At 32.6% G+C, this 17,707-nt stretch overlaps 1 protein-coding gene and 1 pseudogene across 4 annotated transcripts; one reads left to right on the top strand and one right to left on the bottom strand.

Annotated features, from left to right (window-relative positions):
• Positions 1-4,054: 4,054 nt before the first annotated feature.
• On the bottom strand, positions 4,055-11,269 carry LOC110641693 (protein RTF1 homolog). 4 transcript variants are annotated; one of them, XM_021793511.2, is made up of 4 exons: positions 11,163-11,269; positions 11,031-11,050; positions 10,590-10,701; positions 4,055-6,413 (listed from the first exon to the last, which is right to left on the bottom strand). In XM_021793511.2, the coding sequence occupies exon 4, from the start codon at positions 6,330-6,332 to the stop codon at positions 4,350-4,352; it is 1,983 nt and encodes a 660-aa protein (XP_021649203.2). In that variant the 5' UTR covers positions 6,333-6,413; positions 10,590-10,701; positions 11,031-11,050; positions 11,163-11,269; the 3' UTR covers positions 4,055-4,349. The 4 variants fall into 4 exon arrangements, with proteins under 4 accessions (XP_021649203.2, XP_021649204.2, XP_021649205.2 ...); XM_021793512.2 differs by having other exon boundaries at positions 10,585-10,701; positions 11,163-11,214; XM_021793513.2 differs by having other exon boundaries at positions 10,595-10,701; positions 11,163-11,214.
• A 2,357-nt stretch (positions 11,270-13,626) lies between these two features.
• Positions 13,627-15,810, top strand: LOC110641679 (uncharacterized; annotated as a pseudogene).
• The last annotated feature ends 1,897 nt before the right edge of the window (positions 15,811-17,707 follow it).

Genomic DNA, 17,707 nt, shown 5'->3' with positions numbered 1-17,707 from the left:
CTCTCTCTCTCTCTCCCGTTTTCTCTCTCCTCTCACCTCCCCTCGCCGGCCAGCCGCCTCCCCAGCCTCCCCACCTCGCCGGCGCGCCTCCCCAGCCACCCCAGCTCGCCGGCCGCCGCCTGGAACGCCGGGAAACGTCGCGCGAAGCGACGCGACGCGCAGCGCGCCGCTTCGTCTTCCCGGCCGAAATCCGGCCGATCCGGCCACCATTTGGGCCGGGTCTTGTGTCAAACACCATCTACACCTCGAGAGCTTTCCATAGACACCAAGAACACCAAAATCTATAGAGCGGTTTGTCCAATTTTTATCCGGGAAGTTTTAGCCCATTTTGACTTTTGGGCTAGATTTCTCGCAAACCGTAAACCTCACGAGAAAACCGAGAGTACAAGAGCACTCCATTCGTCGAGAGCTTCGCGGGAATATAAATTTCAAAATTTTTCGACACCGTTTTTCGATGGGTCCCACGAAAATTCGTAGTGTTTTTTCGAGCATTAAATGAGCTTAGAAAATTCCATAAAATTTATGTACTAACCCCCGTGTTGTGGGCTTCGTGTAGGTATCTTTAATTCGCGAAAATTCGACAGTCGTCTGGGTCTGTGAATTTCCGGCTAGACAGACCGGCTACCGAAAAAGTTTCCAAATTGGATCGAGATTTTGGCTGTCCCACCATTTTCAAACGTCCCGAGCGCGTCCCTGAAGTCGGAATCAGCATAGGTAAACCCGAACCTTATTTTTTCGTAATTTTCTAGTACTTAAATGGGATTAAAAATCCATAAAATATTCGTGGTAGCTCAAAATATTATAATTCTTTATGCAATAGGCTAGTAATATTGCTAAGGACCGCGGAGCTTATTTGGGCAGTTTTTGCAAAAATGATCAATTATAAGGACTAAACTGTAAATTTACATATTGTAATTGAGGACTATTTTGATGGGCCCAGGAGGGGCTGTGTGATGTGATTGAGTTGTGAGTGTATGAATTGCGAATATAGAAGTGCGTTTTGAGCCCTTTGCAGGTTGGGTAGGTCCTAAGTATAGGGAAAACTCTGCCGGATTTTCGGCAATACTTAAGACATATTTAGCCTTTTCTTAGTTTGTATTGAGTCAAATTTACTAAATGATTGTAATAAAATTGTCAGGTGAACGAAATAGCCTTCTTCCTTCGCCCAGCCTCCTCAGTGACCGCTGTCAAGTCTGTGAGTAAAATATTGATTTTAATTGTAATTTCACTATTATTATATATTCAAGCATGTCCATGCATCACTTATATGTATATATCTATGTAGTTAAACTCTAAGCACGTTTATGTTGCATTCACAACTGTTAAAGTGTCATGGATGTTATTGTGGTAATTTGGAGCAGTGTGCGTGCGTGCGTGCGTGTGATGTGGTGTTGGCTATGGATAGGATGGGTAGTCACGGCTTGAGATCTTCGCTGGGACTCGGTCCTTCGGGGTAGTCACGACTTGAGTTCTTCACTGGGGCTCTTATTTGGTTTATGAAGCGAAAGTCCTACTTGAGTTCTTCGCTGGCACAGGTTGGATTTAAGAGAGCTGTATAGGGGATCAGCTCCGATATATTATGATTGATATTACTGGGTGTGTGAGTGCTTCAAATTACCTTTTTGCTATTATGATGTGAAAATATTATTGATGTTGCATTTCACTCTATATATTGCATTAGCTTTAGATACTTATAGAGATTATGGTTAAAATTGATATTTTACTCTCTGAGTCGAACGCTCACTCATGTTCATTATTTTTCCAGGCCACAGGAGGATATTTTTAAGGTTAACCTGCTTTTCTCCCTCGCAGGTCGTTTATTAATGTTTGTATAAACCTGTTAACTCTTAGAATTTCCGCATGTGTTAGAAGTATTTATTTGATTTGGGTCTGTAATATAAATTGTCAATTTAGACCTGTAAACTTATTATTTTATGCATGTGTGTTGGGCTGGATGAGGGAGCTGAGTTTCCATTTATTTTATGTTGTTATGAGTATATGGAGGGTGAGCTGAGCTCTCCAATTGATATATATTGTGTTTACAAGTTGGGTGAGTCAAAAACTCCCCGTTAAAAGGTCCATTTTATGGTCAGATTCTGTTTGGTTGAATCTTAAAATTTGGCCCAAATGGGCCTTAGAGTTGGGTTAAGGAATAGTTAGACTTACTACGAGCCTCGAGGGCTTTAGGCTGGCCCAGGTCCTAGTGCCGGTTCGGCCCATAGGTTGGGTCGTGACGATGATCATATATAATTGATTTAAAATGTATATATATATATATATATATATATATATAAAATAAAAGATTTAATACTTTTTCTTTATTTATTTTCTATTTTTTAATTAATAAACATTAATCAATACATTTAATAATTTTATTTATAATGAAATCACCGTTTCACCGTAAAATTACTTTCAAATTAGATGTGTCATTCAACCTAAATCGAATTTTAAGAGATGGGCCTCATTGGATAATTTTAGCTTGATTTTAATTTAATTGAAAGGTGATTTTTGTTATTTTAGGAATATTTTCTCCAAAAGTGTTTTTTTTTTTGGAAATTTACAATTTGATCTTTATGTTTTGCTTTATATTACATATCTATACTTAAATTTTTAAAAAATTAACTATTTAATCATTAAATTTTGAGATATATTATATTTTATCCATAAATTTTAAAAAATTAATTATTTAGTTTCTAAAATTTAGGATATAACATATTTTATTCTTTGTAATTTTAATATATAGAATAATTTAATTCTTCTGATAAAATTATTATAAATATTAAAATTAAAAAGATAAAATAATTCATTTTTTAAAATTCAAAAATTAAAATGTAATATAGTGCAAGCTAAAATTAAATAATTAATTTCTTAAAACTATAATTAAAGAAATTCGATGATCCTTTCTTTCTTAATTTACTTTTTTGGTTTCATTTATGGGCAAAGCAGAATCGCCATCGCCTTCTTCATTTCTACTTTTGAGGTATTTCCTGAAAAAACTTATTTATTTATTTATTTTTATTTTTTATAATGAATTTTCACGAACAAGCATTGTATTGTTCAATTGAGGGAAAAATTATTCATGATGTATGTATAATAGTTTTAATGCAATTGTTGATTGTGATGAGTTATGCATAAAACTCACTATTATTAATAATATATATTAAATAAAAATTCTAATTAAGAAATTTAGAGGATATCTAAATTTAAATTTAATATTTAAATTCACTTTGAATCACTTTTAAAGTCGATTATTGTTATTTAAATATTAATTAAACTTATTTAAATTTATATATTTAATTAATAATTTATATAAAATTATTTTTTTATTAATAATTACATTTTAAGTCATAATTTTATAAAAATATTTAAATTTTATTTATTTTAAATTATATCTCAAAATTTTTAATATCATAAATTATATCTCAAAATTTTTAATATCATAAAATATATATTTTATATGTACTTAATTATTTATATAAATAAATTCAGATAAAAAAAATTCAATTTCATCTCAAAAACTATTTTTAAGGTAGTATTATATAAATAAATTTCACAAATATAAATTTAAAATTTTAATATTTTATTTAAATAAAAATTTATTTAAAATTCTTAATAATTAATTTTTTAAAATTTATTATAACTATATTAAATTAAATTAATAATATTTAAAAATAAATTTAAAATTTAAAATTATATATAATTCAAGTAATAAAATTATTTTTTATTTTATTTTATTTTATTTAATATAATATACTTAATAGAGTCCAATAAAATAATCAAATATTTAAAAATATCCCACTTCATCCATAATTCCAACGGATAGTAGAAGCTCCGATTTGACAATATCCTAAAAGTTTTTATTTAGATAAAGGTTTCGTTTTTCACCAGAATTCAGAAAATTTAATAAAGTTCTCACCCCTTCAGTTTTGGCTGTGTGGGCTTTTCAAAATAAAGAATTTAGAATCCAACGGAAGACAACTGACCAAATGATGCAGACTACAGGCTCCAATTTAAGACCTCTTACCAACAAGTAATCAACTCCTCCACACACAAATTCCACAGCAGCAATTATCCTGCTTCCTTAATAAAACACCATTGTCAATACAAAACAATAAAACAAAGACAATACCAAACACCTATACGTCCCATAACATATTAGAACTTAAAAGACAGTAATTGCAAAACCTTTTTTTTTTTTTGGTTTTTTCTTGGACACTACTTGCCTCGGGTGAACACACATCAATAATCTTGCACTAACAAGATCATCACAACCCATAGATTTGCAGGAAGGCTGCTGTAGAAACTAATGTTGTTACCAGAAAGGAAACTGGCTGGTGCATTGTAACATTTCAGAGGAGTCCTCTTCTTCTCTTGTAGTCACTAACAGTCAAAGTCAAAGCATGCCTCCTCCCATCATTCTCAGGGACCCGGCATCCAACAGTTGCCTCTATCCGTTGTTTCCTTGCCATGAACCCTGCCTGAGCTCCCTGCGCTCCACCAAATTTCTGAAGTGCAGTTAATGAGAATGGAAGCTCAAAATCATGAAGTGTATTTGACTCTGTGCCTTGATCCACAGGAGCAGCTGTATCAACCAACTTCCCTGCATCAGCTGCTGCTTCCAGGGCTGCCGCTGTAGCAGCCATGCCAGTCTCGGCTATAACCCCAGCTGCTGCTCCATTACTGTTTGCAACCACCACTGTGCCATTGGCCTCATTATTGGTTGATTCAGCTGCATCCTCTCCAGCAGTCTTTGACATATAGTAATTCCTTGACCTAGTCCATCTTCTTGAAAATGGATCATACCCAGCCTCACCTGCTTTCAGACTAGTGTTCAAAGGTTTCAATCCTGATGCATTTCTGAAATTCTCAGCTCTGTTCTTTCTATTCATCTCTGCCAACCTAATAGCCTTCTTATCTTTTTCCTGAGTTTGCCGAGATGCCTCCAGTTCCTGAATTCTAGCCCTTATTCTCTCCACCTCTGCATCATCTTGCTTACTTTGTGCTACTTCCAACTCCCTCCTCAATCGGTCTTTCTCAGCAGCAACATTTAATGGCCTTGACGAGGCAGATTTTTTCTCCTGCAACATTTGCTTCACAGTAGCCGCTGAATAGACAAATGTATTTGTCTTTTGTATGGCCTCCTTCTTTTCCATAATATCCTGTTTTGTTGGCATCCGCCCACCACTACGTTCCACTTCCCTCATCCACTGTTTATACTCCTCCTCAGTAGGTGCAGAGTCAGAAACCATAGCCATCTGCCACCTAGCAGCAGAGCTTTCATTGCCCCAAACAACATTCAGATATTTATATGTTGTTTTATTCTCCAGTTTGTATTGGCGGTCAGGGTCTGCAGCATCAACATTCCGGACCAAGCAGAGCCTGTAGATTGGCCCAGACTTTGACCTCCCAATCCCAACCCTCACAAAGCAACCCACAATCAACTCTTCAAACCATGGTTCCATAAACCATTTAGCAAGTTTTGACCTCCGGATCGTGATTTCCTTTATGTCATCAAACGTTGGACCCTCAGACCCCAGATCCCTGTCCTCATCACTGTCTCCCATTCCACCATCGCCTGTTGACCCTTCATCTTCACTATGAGACCTGCTTTCACTCTCACTGCTAGAGCTACTCAGGCTTGCTGAAGTGAAGTGTTTTCGCTTGATTGGCGATAAACCACGACCACCTGAAGTTCCTCTAGAAACATCCCTCATCTTACGGTGAGCTTCTGGGTCCTGCTGCTTCAGACGTTTAGCTCTCAATTCATTCAATGCATCATCTTTGGCAGCTGCCCTGTCTGCAGATCTAGCCGATGTGCGCACACCACGAGATGATGGAAGAGGTGGAGTCTCTTTTCTGGATCGAGTTGGCCTCTCGCTGTCCCGTTTTGATCTAATTCTCTCAGTTAAGTTCTTATCACCTTTTTTGTCTGCCCGTTCAGATAATATCATCTCCCTCTCAAGTTCACTCATCTGAGCAAGCTTCCTCCGATCATCCTCATCCTTGTAAAGATCATCACCAACATCTGATTCATCACTGCTATCACCCTCACGATCAGAACCCCCATCATCATAGTCACCATCATCCTGGCTACCCTGATCATCATCTCTTTCAGTGGGGTCCAGTCTCTTCTTCAAAGGAACTTGAGATCCAGATGGCTTCCTGCTTGCATAGCCACGATCATCATCAGAATCATCATCTCTAGAATCACTTCCACCATCAGAATATGAACCCTCACGTCGCCTCCTAGATGGTGGAAGCGCATTCCTGTTCCTTCCAGCTGCACCGGTTCTTCCTGCTGCCTCAAGAAGCAAATTTTCCAAGTCTGCCATGATTCACAGCCACTTCCTATATGTTATGATAACTGGTACAACCTCCTGATTAAGTCTCCAAGTGTTAATCAACTAGTTCACCTGTCAACAGTAAAAAGCAGATTATTTATGCAGAATTTACATAGTAATGTGTTCATAAATAGTATAAACAACTAAAATCCTCACATATGCAACTTTTTCGCACTAGATGCAAAAAATATTATCATAAGCATTTTTCTCCCTCAATAACATCCGACAAAACAATCAGGGTTACATTCCATTCATTGAGCTCAACAAGGAACATTGATTAAATGGCTGATCATGCAAACATACAACTTCTGTCTCAGGCAACCATCTGCATCTTAGTAACCTGATGTAGCACCAGAAAGACCAAAGGCAAACAAGGAACGAATCCTTAAGGGAAAAGAGAACTAATTCTCAAATTATATTGATCTCAAATAACAATCATATCAAAGTCTCAAACTAATAATAACAGAAACCTTAGGTCCTATATATAGTATTAGTATCCTACTAGCTTTAATATTGAACCTAGTTAGGAAGAATCAAATCATATCCTAATTAGGAATCCCAAATCCACAAAATTCCTGAATAATTAAAATACTTTCATCATCATCAAAACAATAATAATAATAATAATAATAATAATAATAATAATAATAATAATAATAATAATAATAATAGAATTCCTAATTACTAGCCATACTAAACTTCCTAATTTTACATAGAATATAATTCCTAAATTGTACTAGGATCTTCATCTTCCCAAATTGATGTAGAACAAAGAAGAACAAGGAACAAATCCTTAGAAAAAAGAGAACTAATTCTCAATTGTATTATTTTCAGTTAATAATCACAGCCAAAAGCTAATAATAATATAAGATTCAGCCGTATTTATAGAGATTACAACCCTATTCAATTTAGAAATATAAACCCTAATTTATTCTAATGAGGAATACTAAATGAGATAAACTTCCTAAATAAAAATATTGATATACTTCTTAAATAATAAAAACTCTTTAAATTGCCTAATTCTATAATAATTACAATTCCTAAATAAAATTCTCTTCCCATACTGCATCATTTTCCCCTAGTTGGAGAAAACTCGACCTCGAGTTCCGAAGTGTGGACAGATCATGAACCATGTGAGAAGAACACACAATATCATCATCTTGGATGGTAGCAAAGAGAATGGAACAAAAATCTCAATTTCTTTTACATTCTTGTAAATTCCGAACAAATAAAACCAGTCAACAATAATTAAAAGGTTCTTAGGAACAGGATTCCAATTTTCAAATTCCCTTGTCGGCTCAAAAAATTGATTTTCTTGAACTTCAATAGGAGTCTCCATGGCTAGATTGGCTTCATCAACTATTTGCTCTAGAATAGGTTCTTCAAGTGAAGGTGCAACAATCAAAGCTTTGGATTTTTTAATCTCAGACTCTTCAAGTTTAGGTTTTTCAAGGTGCTCCTTTTTAATTTCATCTTCAATCTCAAGTTGCTTTTCGAATTCAAGCTTCTCTTGTTGTTCTTGTTGTTGTTGCTTGCTTTTTCAAGACTTCTTGCCTTTATTGTTTCAATACTTTTTATCATATTCAACTGTGCTCTCAATTGAAACAGATGTTCTTTCCATTCTTCAAATTCTTCAAGTTCTTTCCCCTTGACTTGTTGACGAGTCTATTGAATCTAATCTAATTCTTAAATTTTTCGAAGGCTTTCTCCCTAAATTGTAAAATTTGCTGAATACTTTGATATTCATCAAATAATCCACAAGGAGCATATTCAAGACTACCATATAAATCCATCAAATAGCATATTTCACCAAATTGTTCATAATAATCATCAATTTCAGTTTGTATTCTTTGAACTTTATACAATAACTCATCCATGGAATCATTAATTGCATTCCGTGTTCCTATCGTATCTGTGCATTACATTATAATAAAAGAAGCACCTCACTTGCTAGAATAAGGTGAAACCAAACACACACCTAATCTTAATTGGTGAGCTATTCTTCTAGCTTGGCTGGGTTTTGAGCCGACCCAAATGAAACTGTCTATCGGAACATTGGATGACAGATCTGATAACATAAACATGATTTGTGGTACACGGCAATAACCAGGGAAAACTCAGGAGTCGGAAAAATAGGTTTCCTATCAGATTGAGTTCCGATTTGGAATCTAACCCATTGGGTTTGGCTTCTAAGAGCTTTAGTTTGGAGCTCTAATGGATAGAAAGTGTAGATCGACGATTGTCGACACTTCTAGGAGGAATGAACATGGCAAATAGTGGGATTTAGATGGGTCACGATTCAGGTCAACTCTTGACCTTATTGGATCTTCGGGTTTGGCCCACCTCAAGCGACTGGAAGAGTGCCTCTCGAATCGCCACAGACCGGCGAGTCTTCAAGCAGTAGTGGTTGGGCTGTTTGACGACCAAGAGATGGTGCAAAGGTGGGGGCAGTGGCTGTGGCTTCTCTTTTCCTCACGACTTTGTTCCTACTTTGTTAGAAGATTCTATTTCCATTTTTTTTCTTCAAACAGTAAAACTAAGGTAGGAATGGGAATTTTGGATTGATGTTAGGCTCTAATAATAAATTGATGTAGCACCAAAAAGATCATAGGCAAACAAGGAATAAATCCTTAAAAGATAACTAATTCTCAAATTATATTAATCTCAAATAATAATCATATAAAGTCTCAAACTAATACTTTCTTACACAACAACAACAACAACAACAATAATAATAATAATAGAATTCCTAATTACTAGAAATATTAAACTTCCTAATTTTACATAAAAAATAATTCCTAAATTGTACTAGGATCTTCATCTTCCCATTTTGCATTATAATTAGAAATAACATCACATTCCATTATTGGGCCATTTCAAATCAACAATTATGTGATACAGACTCCGACACTTGTCAACTAGAAGGAGGCATTGTACACCACAATATGCTTATGCATAACATCATAACTTCCAAGTCCAAGTCCAGGTAATTCTACTATTGATTCAATTGGAAAGCCACAATAATAGCTTAATTGAACATTTAATATGTGGTTCTAAATAATTCTAGAAGTTCAAACAGTTGGCAATAGCTAGCATTCATGAGAAGCACGCCCAAGTAAGTTCAGGTCTAACCTGCTAAGTGTAGTCAAAAGCGCAAAAAGCGCAATGACAAATAGAATAGAACTTTTACATATGCAAAGCGAAGCGCATTTAATGAAGCGATGGCTTTTTGCGATTAAAGCGCAAAGTGCAAGAAAAAGAAAAAAGGTGCAAAGCGAAGGAGCCTCAACTTCAAGGCCAAAGTATGAAGATTTTGAGATTTAGATGAAGATATTAATGAAAATGGATTTTAGTTTGGAGATGAGAATGAAAGTGTTTAACACTTTTATGGCAAATCTAGTGTGTATCTCTAGGTTATGACTATGAATTTGAACGCTACAAACTTTTAGATGTTTGATGATTTCTTAAGGATTTAAATTTTACATAGGTGATTGTATTTTCTTTGCATATTATATTATTAGTTAATTTTTATAATTTTGCGCTTCCTTTAATGAAGTGAAGGCTTTTTTTGCACTTTGCGCTTTAAGCGATGAGTGATACACCGCTTTGAGTGCGCCTTACACTTTTAACTACCTTGAACCTGCATTAGTATTCAGGTCATGCACTCCACCAGAGCTTTATCTCAGTGCTATATGGAGAATTATTGCGGTCTGTGAAACAATGACCACATACATACTAAACATGAACAATATCCAAAATTAATAGCCAGATACACCCAAAACATTTGATATTTTGCCGGTTTCAGCACTAGAAAATGGTTAATTGCAGGTTAAAAAACCAACATTTCACTTGATTAATAACCGATTTGCACTAGATGTACTAATTAAACCATCAACCATTAATAAAAACATAAAATTAAACCCGGTTCTTGCAGCTCTACACTAACCACCCTCTTAACCCCAAACCCAAAAGGGTTTAAAATAAAAGAAATAAAAGAATTTAAGAAAAAAATCAATTAGCTTCTAGGCATATTTATGATCTATCTATTCATAGATAACAAACAACAGAAAACAAGATAGAGGTCGCGAAGAAACCTAAATAAACATCAAACGTGAAATAGGAACTACAGCTATGAGAAAATCAATCGAGAGAGAGGAAAAGGGATCTACCACACAAGAAAACTAAACCCTAATCAAGGACTGCTAACAAAAACACAAGGCAATATGAGAGAGTAGTGAATTACTATACCCAACTCTTCCTTTTGTCGGTTTAAATTCCAGATTTGCAACTGCTAGGGTTATTTGGATTTTGAACTGAACATGTAAGACCCCATTTAAAATCCCGATTCTTCGATAGACAGCTGCGAGAGAAAGCGATTAATGTGATTGTGGCTGGCAGTATTACCATATGACATGAGTGTTATTATGGAAGAAAGTTCAAATTTACCCTTGAACTTTTTGGGAAGTTGAAATAAGTCCATTTTTGATCCCTTTACCAAATAAACTCATACTTTTCTAATTAAGTTTAAACAAGAAACAGGAAGCAGAATAATATCATCCACTATAATAGCATTACAACAAGCTAACGCAAAACACCAACTACAGATTGCTTCATATCTAGATATATAGAAATCCAAGGAAGGTAATACCCATGCCTTTTCTGAAATCGAATGCGACAGGGAGGTCTTACCTTTTTCCAGGAGAATCCGCCTGCGAAATAAGTAAAAGGGATTGATTAGATCTCTAAGTTCTCAATCAAACGCAAAAAGCAATAACCATTAACATGGAACAGAGAGCTAGAGAAAGTGATGGAGTATCTCACCATTGTTTCGGAAGAGAGAGTGTAAGGAGGCAATGAAAGGTATATGGTAAGGTTAGGTGCTTAAATGAGATAAAATCGATGGATTAGCAATCGTATAAAAGGAAAGATAATGTAAAATACTAAAATTACAAAAATATCCTTGCAGCTTATAATGTAAAGGAGAAATATTTTAATATTTAAATTAATTATATTTAATTTTTTAACAAATATGATTTTTTTAAATAAGATTCAAAAAAAAAACTAAATAAAAAATAATAAAAATGAAAAAAATAATTCAATTCCATATTTTTCATATATAATGTTGCATCGCATGTTTTATAATTTTATTTATCATTTTATTGTGTAAAAGATTTAATTTTAGCATATCATTTATTTATATTCAATTAAAATAAAAAATATTAACTAAATAATATTATTTTTGTATTAAATAATAATATTATAGGCTTCATTATTTAAAAAAAAATTATTAATAATTTTCGGATTTTTACAATTTATATATACGGTATCAATTAAAAAAATATTTTATTTATAAATTATTTCAACTGCAATCTATAATATACGATGAAATTGACTTAAAAACTATTATTGAAGTAATCTTAATATTATTATTTTCCGTATAAAAATTTTCATTTATTGAAATAAAAGATTTCACAGCAAAATTATTTAAAAGCTCCCTTTAAAAAAAAAAAGGAAAAATTCATAAATTTATTTTAAATTTAATTTTTTTAGTGTGTGCGTGTATATATATATATTATAAACATGATTTTTTTAATTTTATTATTTTCAAAAAACTAAAATTGAAATTAAATAAAAATTAAATTGTTAATTAATATTTAATATTTATAAAAATTAACTGCCCAATTTTATATTTTAAAAATTAAATTAATTAGTTATTAATATTTGATTTCGAGTTTATTGTTCACTTTTTAAACATTTTTTTGACAAACCAGTAAAAACTGTAAAATATTAAAAAATTTTATAAATATTATCTGTTAATAAAATAATTTTTTGGGAAAATTTTATTTTTTAAAAGAAATAAAAATTTCCACACAGAAAATTTTGTTTTTTAATCCTGTTTTAATTATGCATTCGCCATACTTTTGGGCATGGGATTACCGTGGTTGAAAGTAAGGCGAGTATTTGGTTTAAATTTAATTATATTGAATTGAATTAAATTATTATATTTAAATTAATTAAATTATTATATTTTAAAAATTAAATTGAATTAAAATGTATAAAAAAATTGAATCGAATCGAATTATTCTAATTTAGTTCGAATTGATTGATTTTTAAGATTTAATGATTTTTTTTTATTTATATTTAATTTTCAAGTTATTGATATGATTTTGATATTAATTTGAGCTTAATAATTATTAATTAATGAAATTAAATAATTTAAATATGTAAAAATATATATAATACATAATTTCTCAATAAAAATAAAGTAATTTAAAAATTAATACACCAATTCATTTCTGTTTAATTGATTTTTTTTCTCTAACTTATAATCAAATTGAAATAATTAAAATTTTTAAAATTTAAAATCAAACCAAATTAAATTTTTTGAACATATATTTACTGAATGTGACAATGAATTTATGATATGATATGAAACTAAGATAATTTAATTTCTCACGTTTTCAAACAGGATAAGATAAGTTATGTATTTTATGTGTTAAAAATTATATTCTACGAGGTTAATATGATTTTTATTTTTAATTATTTAATATTAAATTTTTTTTTGTAAAATTTTATAAAATATAACTAACAAATGCAAATATAAAAATGAAGTCTTTTCTTTTATATCTTTTATTTTGAATTATAAAAAAAAACTTTACAAAACAATTTAAAAAAAATTGAGAAGAACATATATAAATTTAAATTTAAAAGTTTATAAAATTTAAATTTAAAAATAGTATATATATATATATAATATTAAATAGGTGGAAAAGTATTAAAATAAATTATATATATAATATCTCAATTTAAAGATATATTTAAATTTTAATTTATATCATAAAATTTTTAATATTTAATATAAATAATATCAAACTCTAATAATTTTCTGTAGTTGATTTCTAATTTATTTATATTAATGTATTATTTATTAAATTAAAAAGATATATTTTTAATAAATTGTTAATTTTAGTTAAATAAGTTATGACTATTAAAATATCGATATGTATAATTTATATAGCTAAAATTATAAATAGAAAAATAATAATTAAAATTTTTTAATAAATATCAAATTAATAGATATAAAATATAATTTTGTAATTTAATTAACGTTAGAAAAAAAACTTAGAAATCAATGAAAAGAATTTTATATTATTTAAATTAAAATTAAATTTAAAAAAATTATAAATTAAATTATTTTATATTATTAATTAAAATTTAAACATCTTACTGCTGTATATGTTTAAATTGAAGTATTTTTACGTAAGTTACCCAAAGTACCAGGCGAGTAGTTTAGAGTTTGAACAGGTCTAGCCGAGACGGAGAAGATTCTAAACCAGACTCTGCGCGTTGCTAGCTTAGGATGGGGCTGGGTTTGCTCTTTGGGTTCCAGATGTTTTCTTGGTCTTGTTGGGCTTCTGCTTTCACTCCCAATCCCAAAGTTGTCTTCAGGCTTCGGCCTTCATGGGGGGATTCTTCAACCTTAACAATCATTGCACAACTCAACCCATCTGTCCAACTCTGAAACATCACATACAAGTAAATTGATGGTTTGATGCAACAATCTGATAGTCTGAAACCTCAAATGGACCAAATTCAGCACAAGTACATCAAAGGACAATGACTGAGCCTCCATGTGGCCGATATCGGAACTGGTGACACTCCGGTATGATCATCCCTACGTTATTTTCTATACATTACTACTGTTTGCTAATCAAGCACGGTGGCGTTAATCTGCAGGTGATAAAGTGGTCTTGTTCTTGCATGGGTTCCCGGAGATATGGTACTCGTGGCGTCACCAGATGATTGCTCTGGCCAACGTAGGGTTTCGCGCTATCGCACCCGATTACAGAGGATACGGATTGTCCGAATCTCCACGCGAACCCGAGAAGACCACTTCACGGATATAGTCAACGACCTTGTCGGAATCCTAGATTCACTCGAAATCACCAAGGTAATAAGAATTTTCCATGACGATATGTGTTCTGTTTTGGTGTCTCCATGCGTGAAAGGAAAGTAGTTGACTTTTTCAATCTTATGTTATGATTGGTCGCTGAGAAATTAGAGGAAAATGAAGAAATGAGAATATGTGACTTCATCAATTATTGATGTTAATTTATATCTAATTGCAGCTTAATTTAAATGATTTGTAGTATCCCTCTTTCTTGTTTAACCATTTATAGCTCAATGACAAAGGAATTTAAGGGGGAAAAAGGGCTTGATCATAGTGGCTTTTTGCTTGTTGAATTGAATGAGCATAGGTTGTTGCTGTTGTTGCGAAAGATTTTGGAGGCAGGCTTGTCTCCATGTTTACTCTTCTCCACCCAGAGAGGGTCTTAGGGGTTGTAACAATAGGAGTGCCACTCGCACCCAAAGGTTGACTCAGTCAGTACAGGAATAGTCTTCCTGAAGGCTTTTATATGCGTAGGTGGCAGGTATCTGCACTTACATTTCTTAGTTTAATCATTTAATAATGATTCTCTAAAACTTTCTTCAGGGTGAAAATAAAGAATGAATATTAATTGTCTACAATTTTATTTCTTTTGGTTGCTGTTTAGGAACCTGGGTGAGCAGAAACTGATTTTGGTCAGTTTGATGCTAAAACTATGGTGAGGAACATCTACATTCTGTTCTCTAGAAGTGAAATACCAGTAGTTGCTGAAAACCAGGAAATCATGGATTTGGTAGAACCTTTTACTCCCCTTCCCCCTTGGTTCACTGAGGAAGATCTTGCAACATGTGGAGCATTAGAAATCTGGTTTTCAAACTGCTTTGAAGGTTCCATATAGGTAATGAAGTTAATTCATCTTACTTATGCGGTTCAGCAACTCAATGATCTTGTTCTAAATCCAGATTCTTTAGCACTTAAGGTTGTGGTTTCGCAATTTGCATCATTGCTGTCAACAATTAACCTTTAGCTCAACAGTTGCCTTTTCAAATTTTTAAGATGCTTATTAGTTCTAAACTTCTTTTTCTCTTCTTCTTTTCTCTCTTTTTTTTCAGATGTTTTACTTGTCCGTCCATTTCACCTTATGTGTGGGTATCTGCTAGACATTTTACTTTGATTTTGTGCTGTTGCAGGTCAGCTGATGAAGAGTTCAGCATAACTGAACCTAAAGTTAAAGTTCCAGCGCTGCTTTTCATGGGGGCCAAAGATTATGTCTTCAAATTTACAGGGATATAAGATTACACAGAGGGTGGGAAGCTTAAAGAGTTTGTCCCTAATCCGGAGATCATATACTTGCCTGAAGGAACCCATTTCGTTCAGGAGCAATCACCTGATGAGGTGAAGCAGCTCATATTGACTTTCCTTAACACCCATATATGGTCTTGAACATTTGTAGTAAAGTGAGTCGAAGATTTGATAGGTATTGTGTAAATCTCTGAAATCCTGGCAAGGAAATTCCATGAATAGTTATCATACAATGTGCTGAATAATACAGAAACTAAATGTACTATTGAACTTTTTGAATATTTATTTTACTGCTCTGATGCCTGTTGGCTTCCTTCCACAGAACATCTCTAACACAAGAATCCAAATTCTCTACACCTTCTTACGCTCTTAATGCTGCACAACCCATTACGTACTATGCATGTTTTCAGAATTAATCTAATTGATGTGTGAAGAAGAGCAATTGGAAATAGAGACTTGAGATGAAAAGTGTTTGGAAATCATTAGGTGCTTTTGGTGGTTCTCATAAAAATTGACTCATTTATAGTATACAAAGAGCCAAAGCTGACAGACCCACAACCAAATTAATGGGAGAGAATCCATGCTCGATGAAGGTTGTTAAGAAACCCTTATAAGGACTAAATTTTTAGTAAAAAATAAATCAGGGATTAAAATGTGGGTTTTGCTATACATTAAGGACTTAATTGTAAATTATCAAAATATATAGGATAAATTACTATGACACCAAAATTTATTAATTGGTCTCTAAGGCTCTGTTTGTTTCGCGAAAAATATTTTTCGCATTTTTTGGTATTTGGATCACTTAGGAAAATTAATCAATGAAAAATATTTTCCCGATCAAATGAAAAATTAAGTCATTTTTCTTAAAACAAACGGATATATACATAAAAGAGAAAGTCATTTTTCGTTTTCTAAATTTTCATAATCTTATTAAGATGTGAACACACTTATATATACATAAAATAAATATATATCATTATTTTAACATTACAAATAAACAATAAAAATATTTTTTATATACAAATTATTTTTCAAAAAACAAACGGAGCCTAAATTACTATAACGCAATTAAAATATCTCATACACTGTCTAATCTAATTTTTGACAGATGCTCTTAATCCATGGGTTATGGCTCTGATTAGACGAAATAAACAAATTTTCTCTATTCCAAAAATACCACAAGGTAGTGTAAAATTATCTCCCATAATCTAAATGACCCACATCTCCTTCCAACCCTTAATTGCGTAAACGTCTCCTCCTTCTCCCCATTCTCCATTTCACGACCCATTCTCCGTATTCGTTTGCTGCTTATCTTGGTCCATGTTATGAAAGAACTGGCAAATCTAATGACAACTTTTGCCTTAGATTTCTCCTCAATGATTCTTTTTACACTGCCTTATATGTTAGATCTCAAATTTTCCTACGGTTAGGGTATATAAAAATAAAGGATAAAAATAAACTATTTTATTGCTTATACCCTTAAATATAACTTTTTTTTATATATATTAGTTTCATTGATTTAGTTAGTCATAAGATTAAAGCCGGATAGTTGAAGTGAGACGTGCCACAAGAGTTTTATGTGATCGCAAGATTCATAATAAGTTGAAAGGAAAATTTTACCGTACAGTCATACGACCGGCTATGTTATATGGTAGTGAGTGTAGTGAGTGTTGGACACTGGAGGAGTCGTATGCGTCTAAGATAAGAGTTACAGAGATGAGAATGTTAAGGTGGATGAGTGGCCATACTAGATTAGATAAAGTCTGTAATACCCTAACAGGCATAGTCCTGTGCAAATCACTGTTCCGATGACCGGTGTCGGTTTGAAAATTAAGAGGATTAGAACTATGCTTAAGATATTTAGAAAAGCCCTGAATGAAAATTAGTAGTGATTATCAGAAGGTTAAATATAGATAAGAAAAATAGAACATAAAATGTTAAATTAGCCGGGGTCACAGCGATGGGTGACCACACCGAAAAGTGACTGCGAGATCAGTCAAAACCCTAAATTCATATGGGGCATTGTGACATCGCAGTCCTAAGAAAAATTGCGAAACTAGGAAAAATATGAAAATCACAGAAAAATGTGCAAAACTAGATCAAATAATTAGGTCAGGGTTTCGAAAGAAACACTGAATTATTTGCAAACCGGATCAAATCAGCAAGGGCAAATTGG

The sequence above is a fragment of the Hevea brasiliensis genome, chromosome 11, assembly GCF_030052815.1.
Source record: "Hevea brasiliensis isolate MT/VB/25A 57/8 chromosome 11, ASM3005281v1, whole genome shotgun sequence".
Taxonomy (NCBI): domain Eukaryota; kingdom Viridiplantae; phylum Streptophyta; class Magnoliopsida; order Malpighiales; family Euphorbiaceae; genus Hevea; species Hevea brasiliensis.
Note: the sequence above shows the minus strand (reverse complement) of the source record. Positions and strands in the feature narration are given on the sequence as shown.

Bases quoted from the DNA above. Each gene is read 5' to 3' on its own strand.
- LOC110641693 (XM_021793511.2), bottom strand. From the start codon at position 6,332: ATGGCAGACTTGGAAAATTTGCTTCTTGAGGCAGCAGGAAGAACCGGT.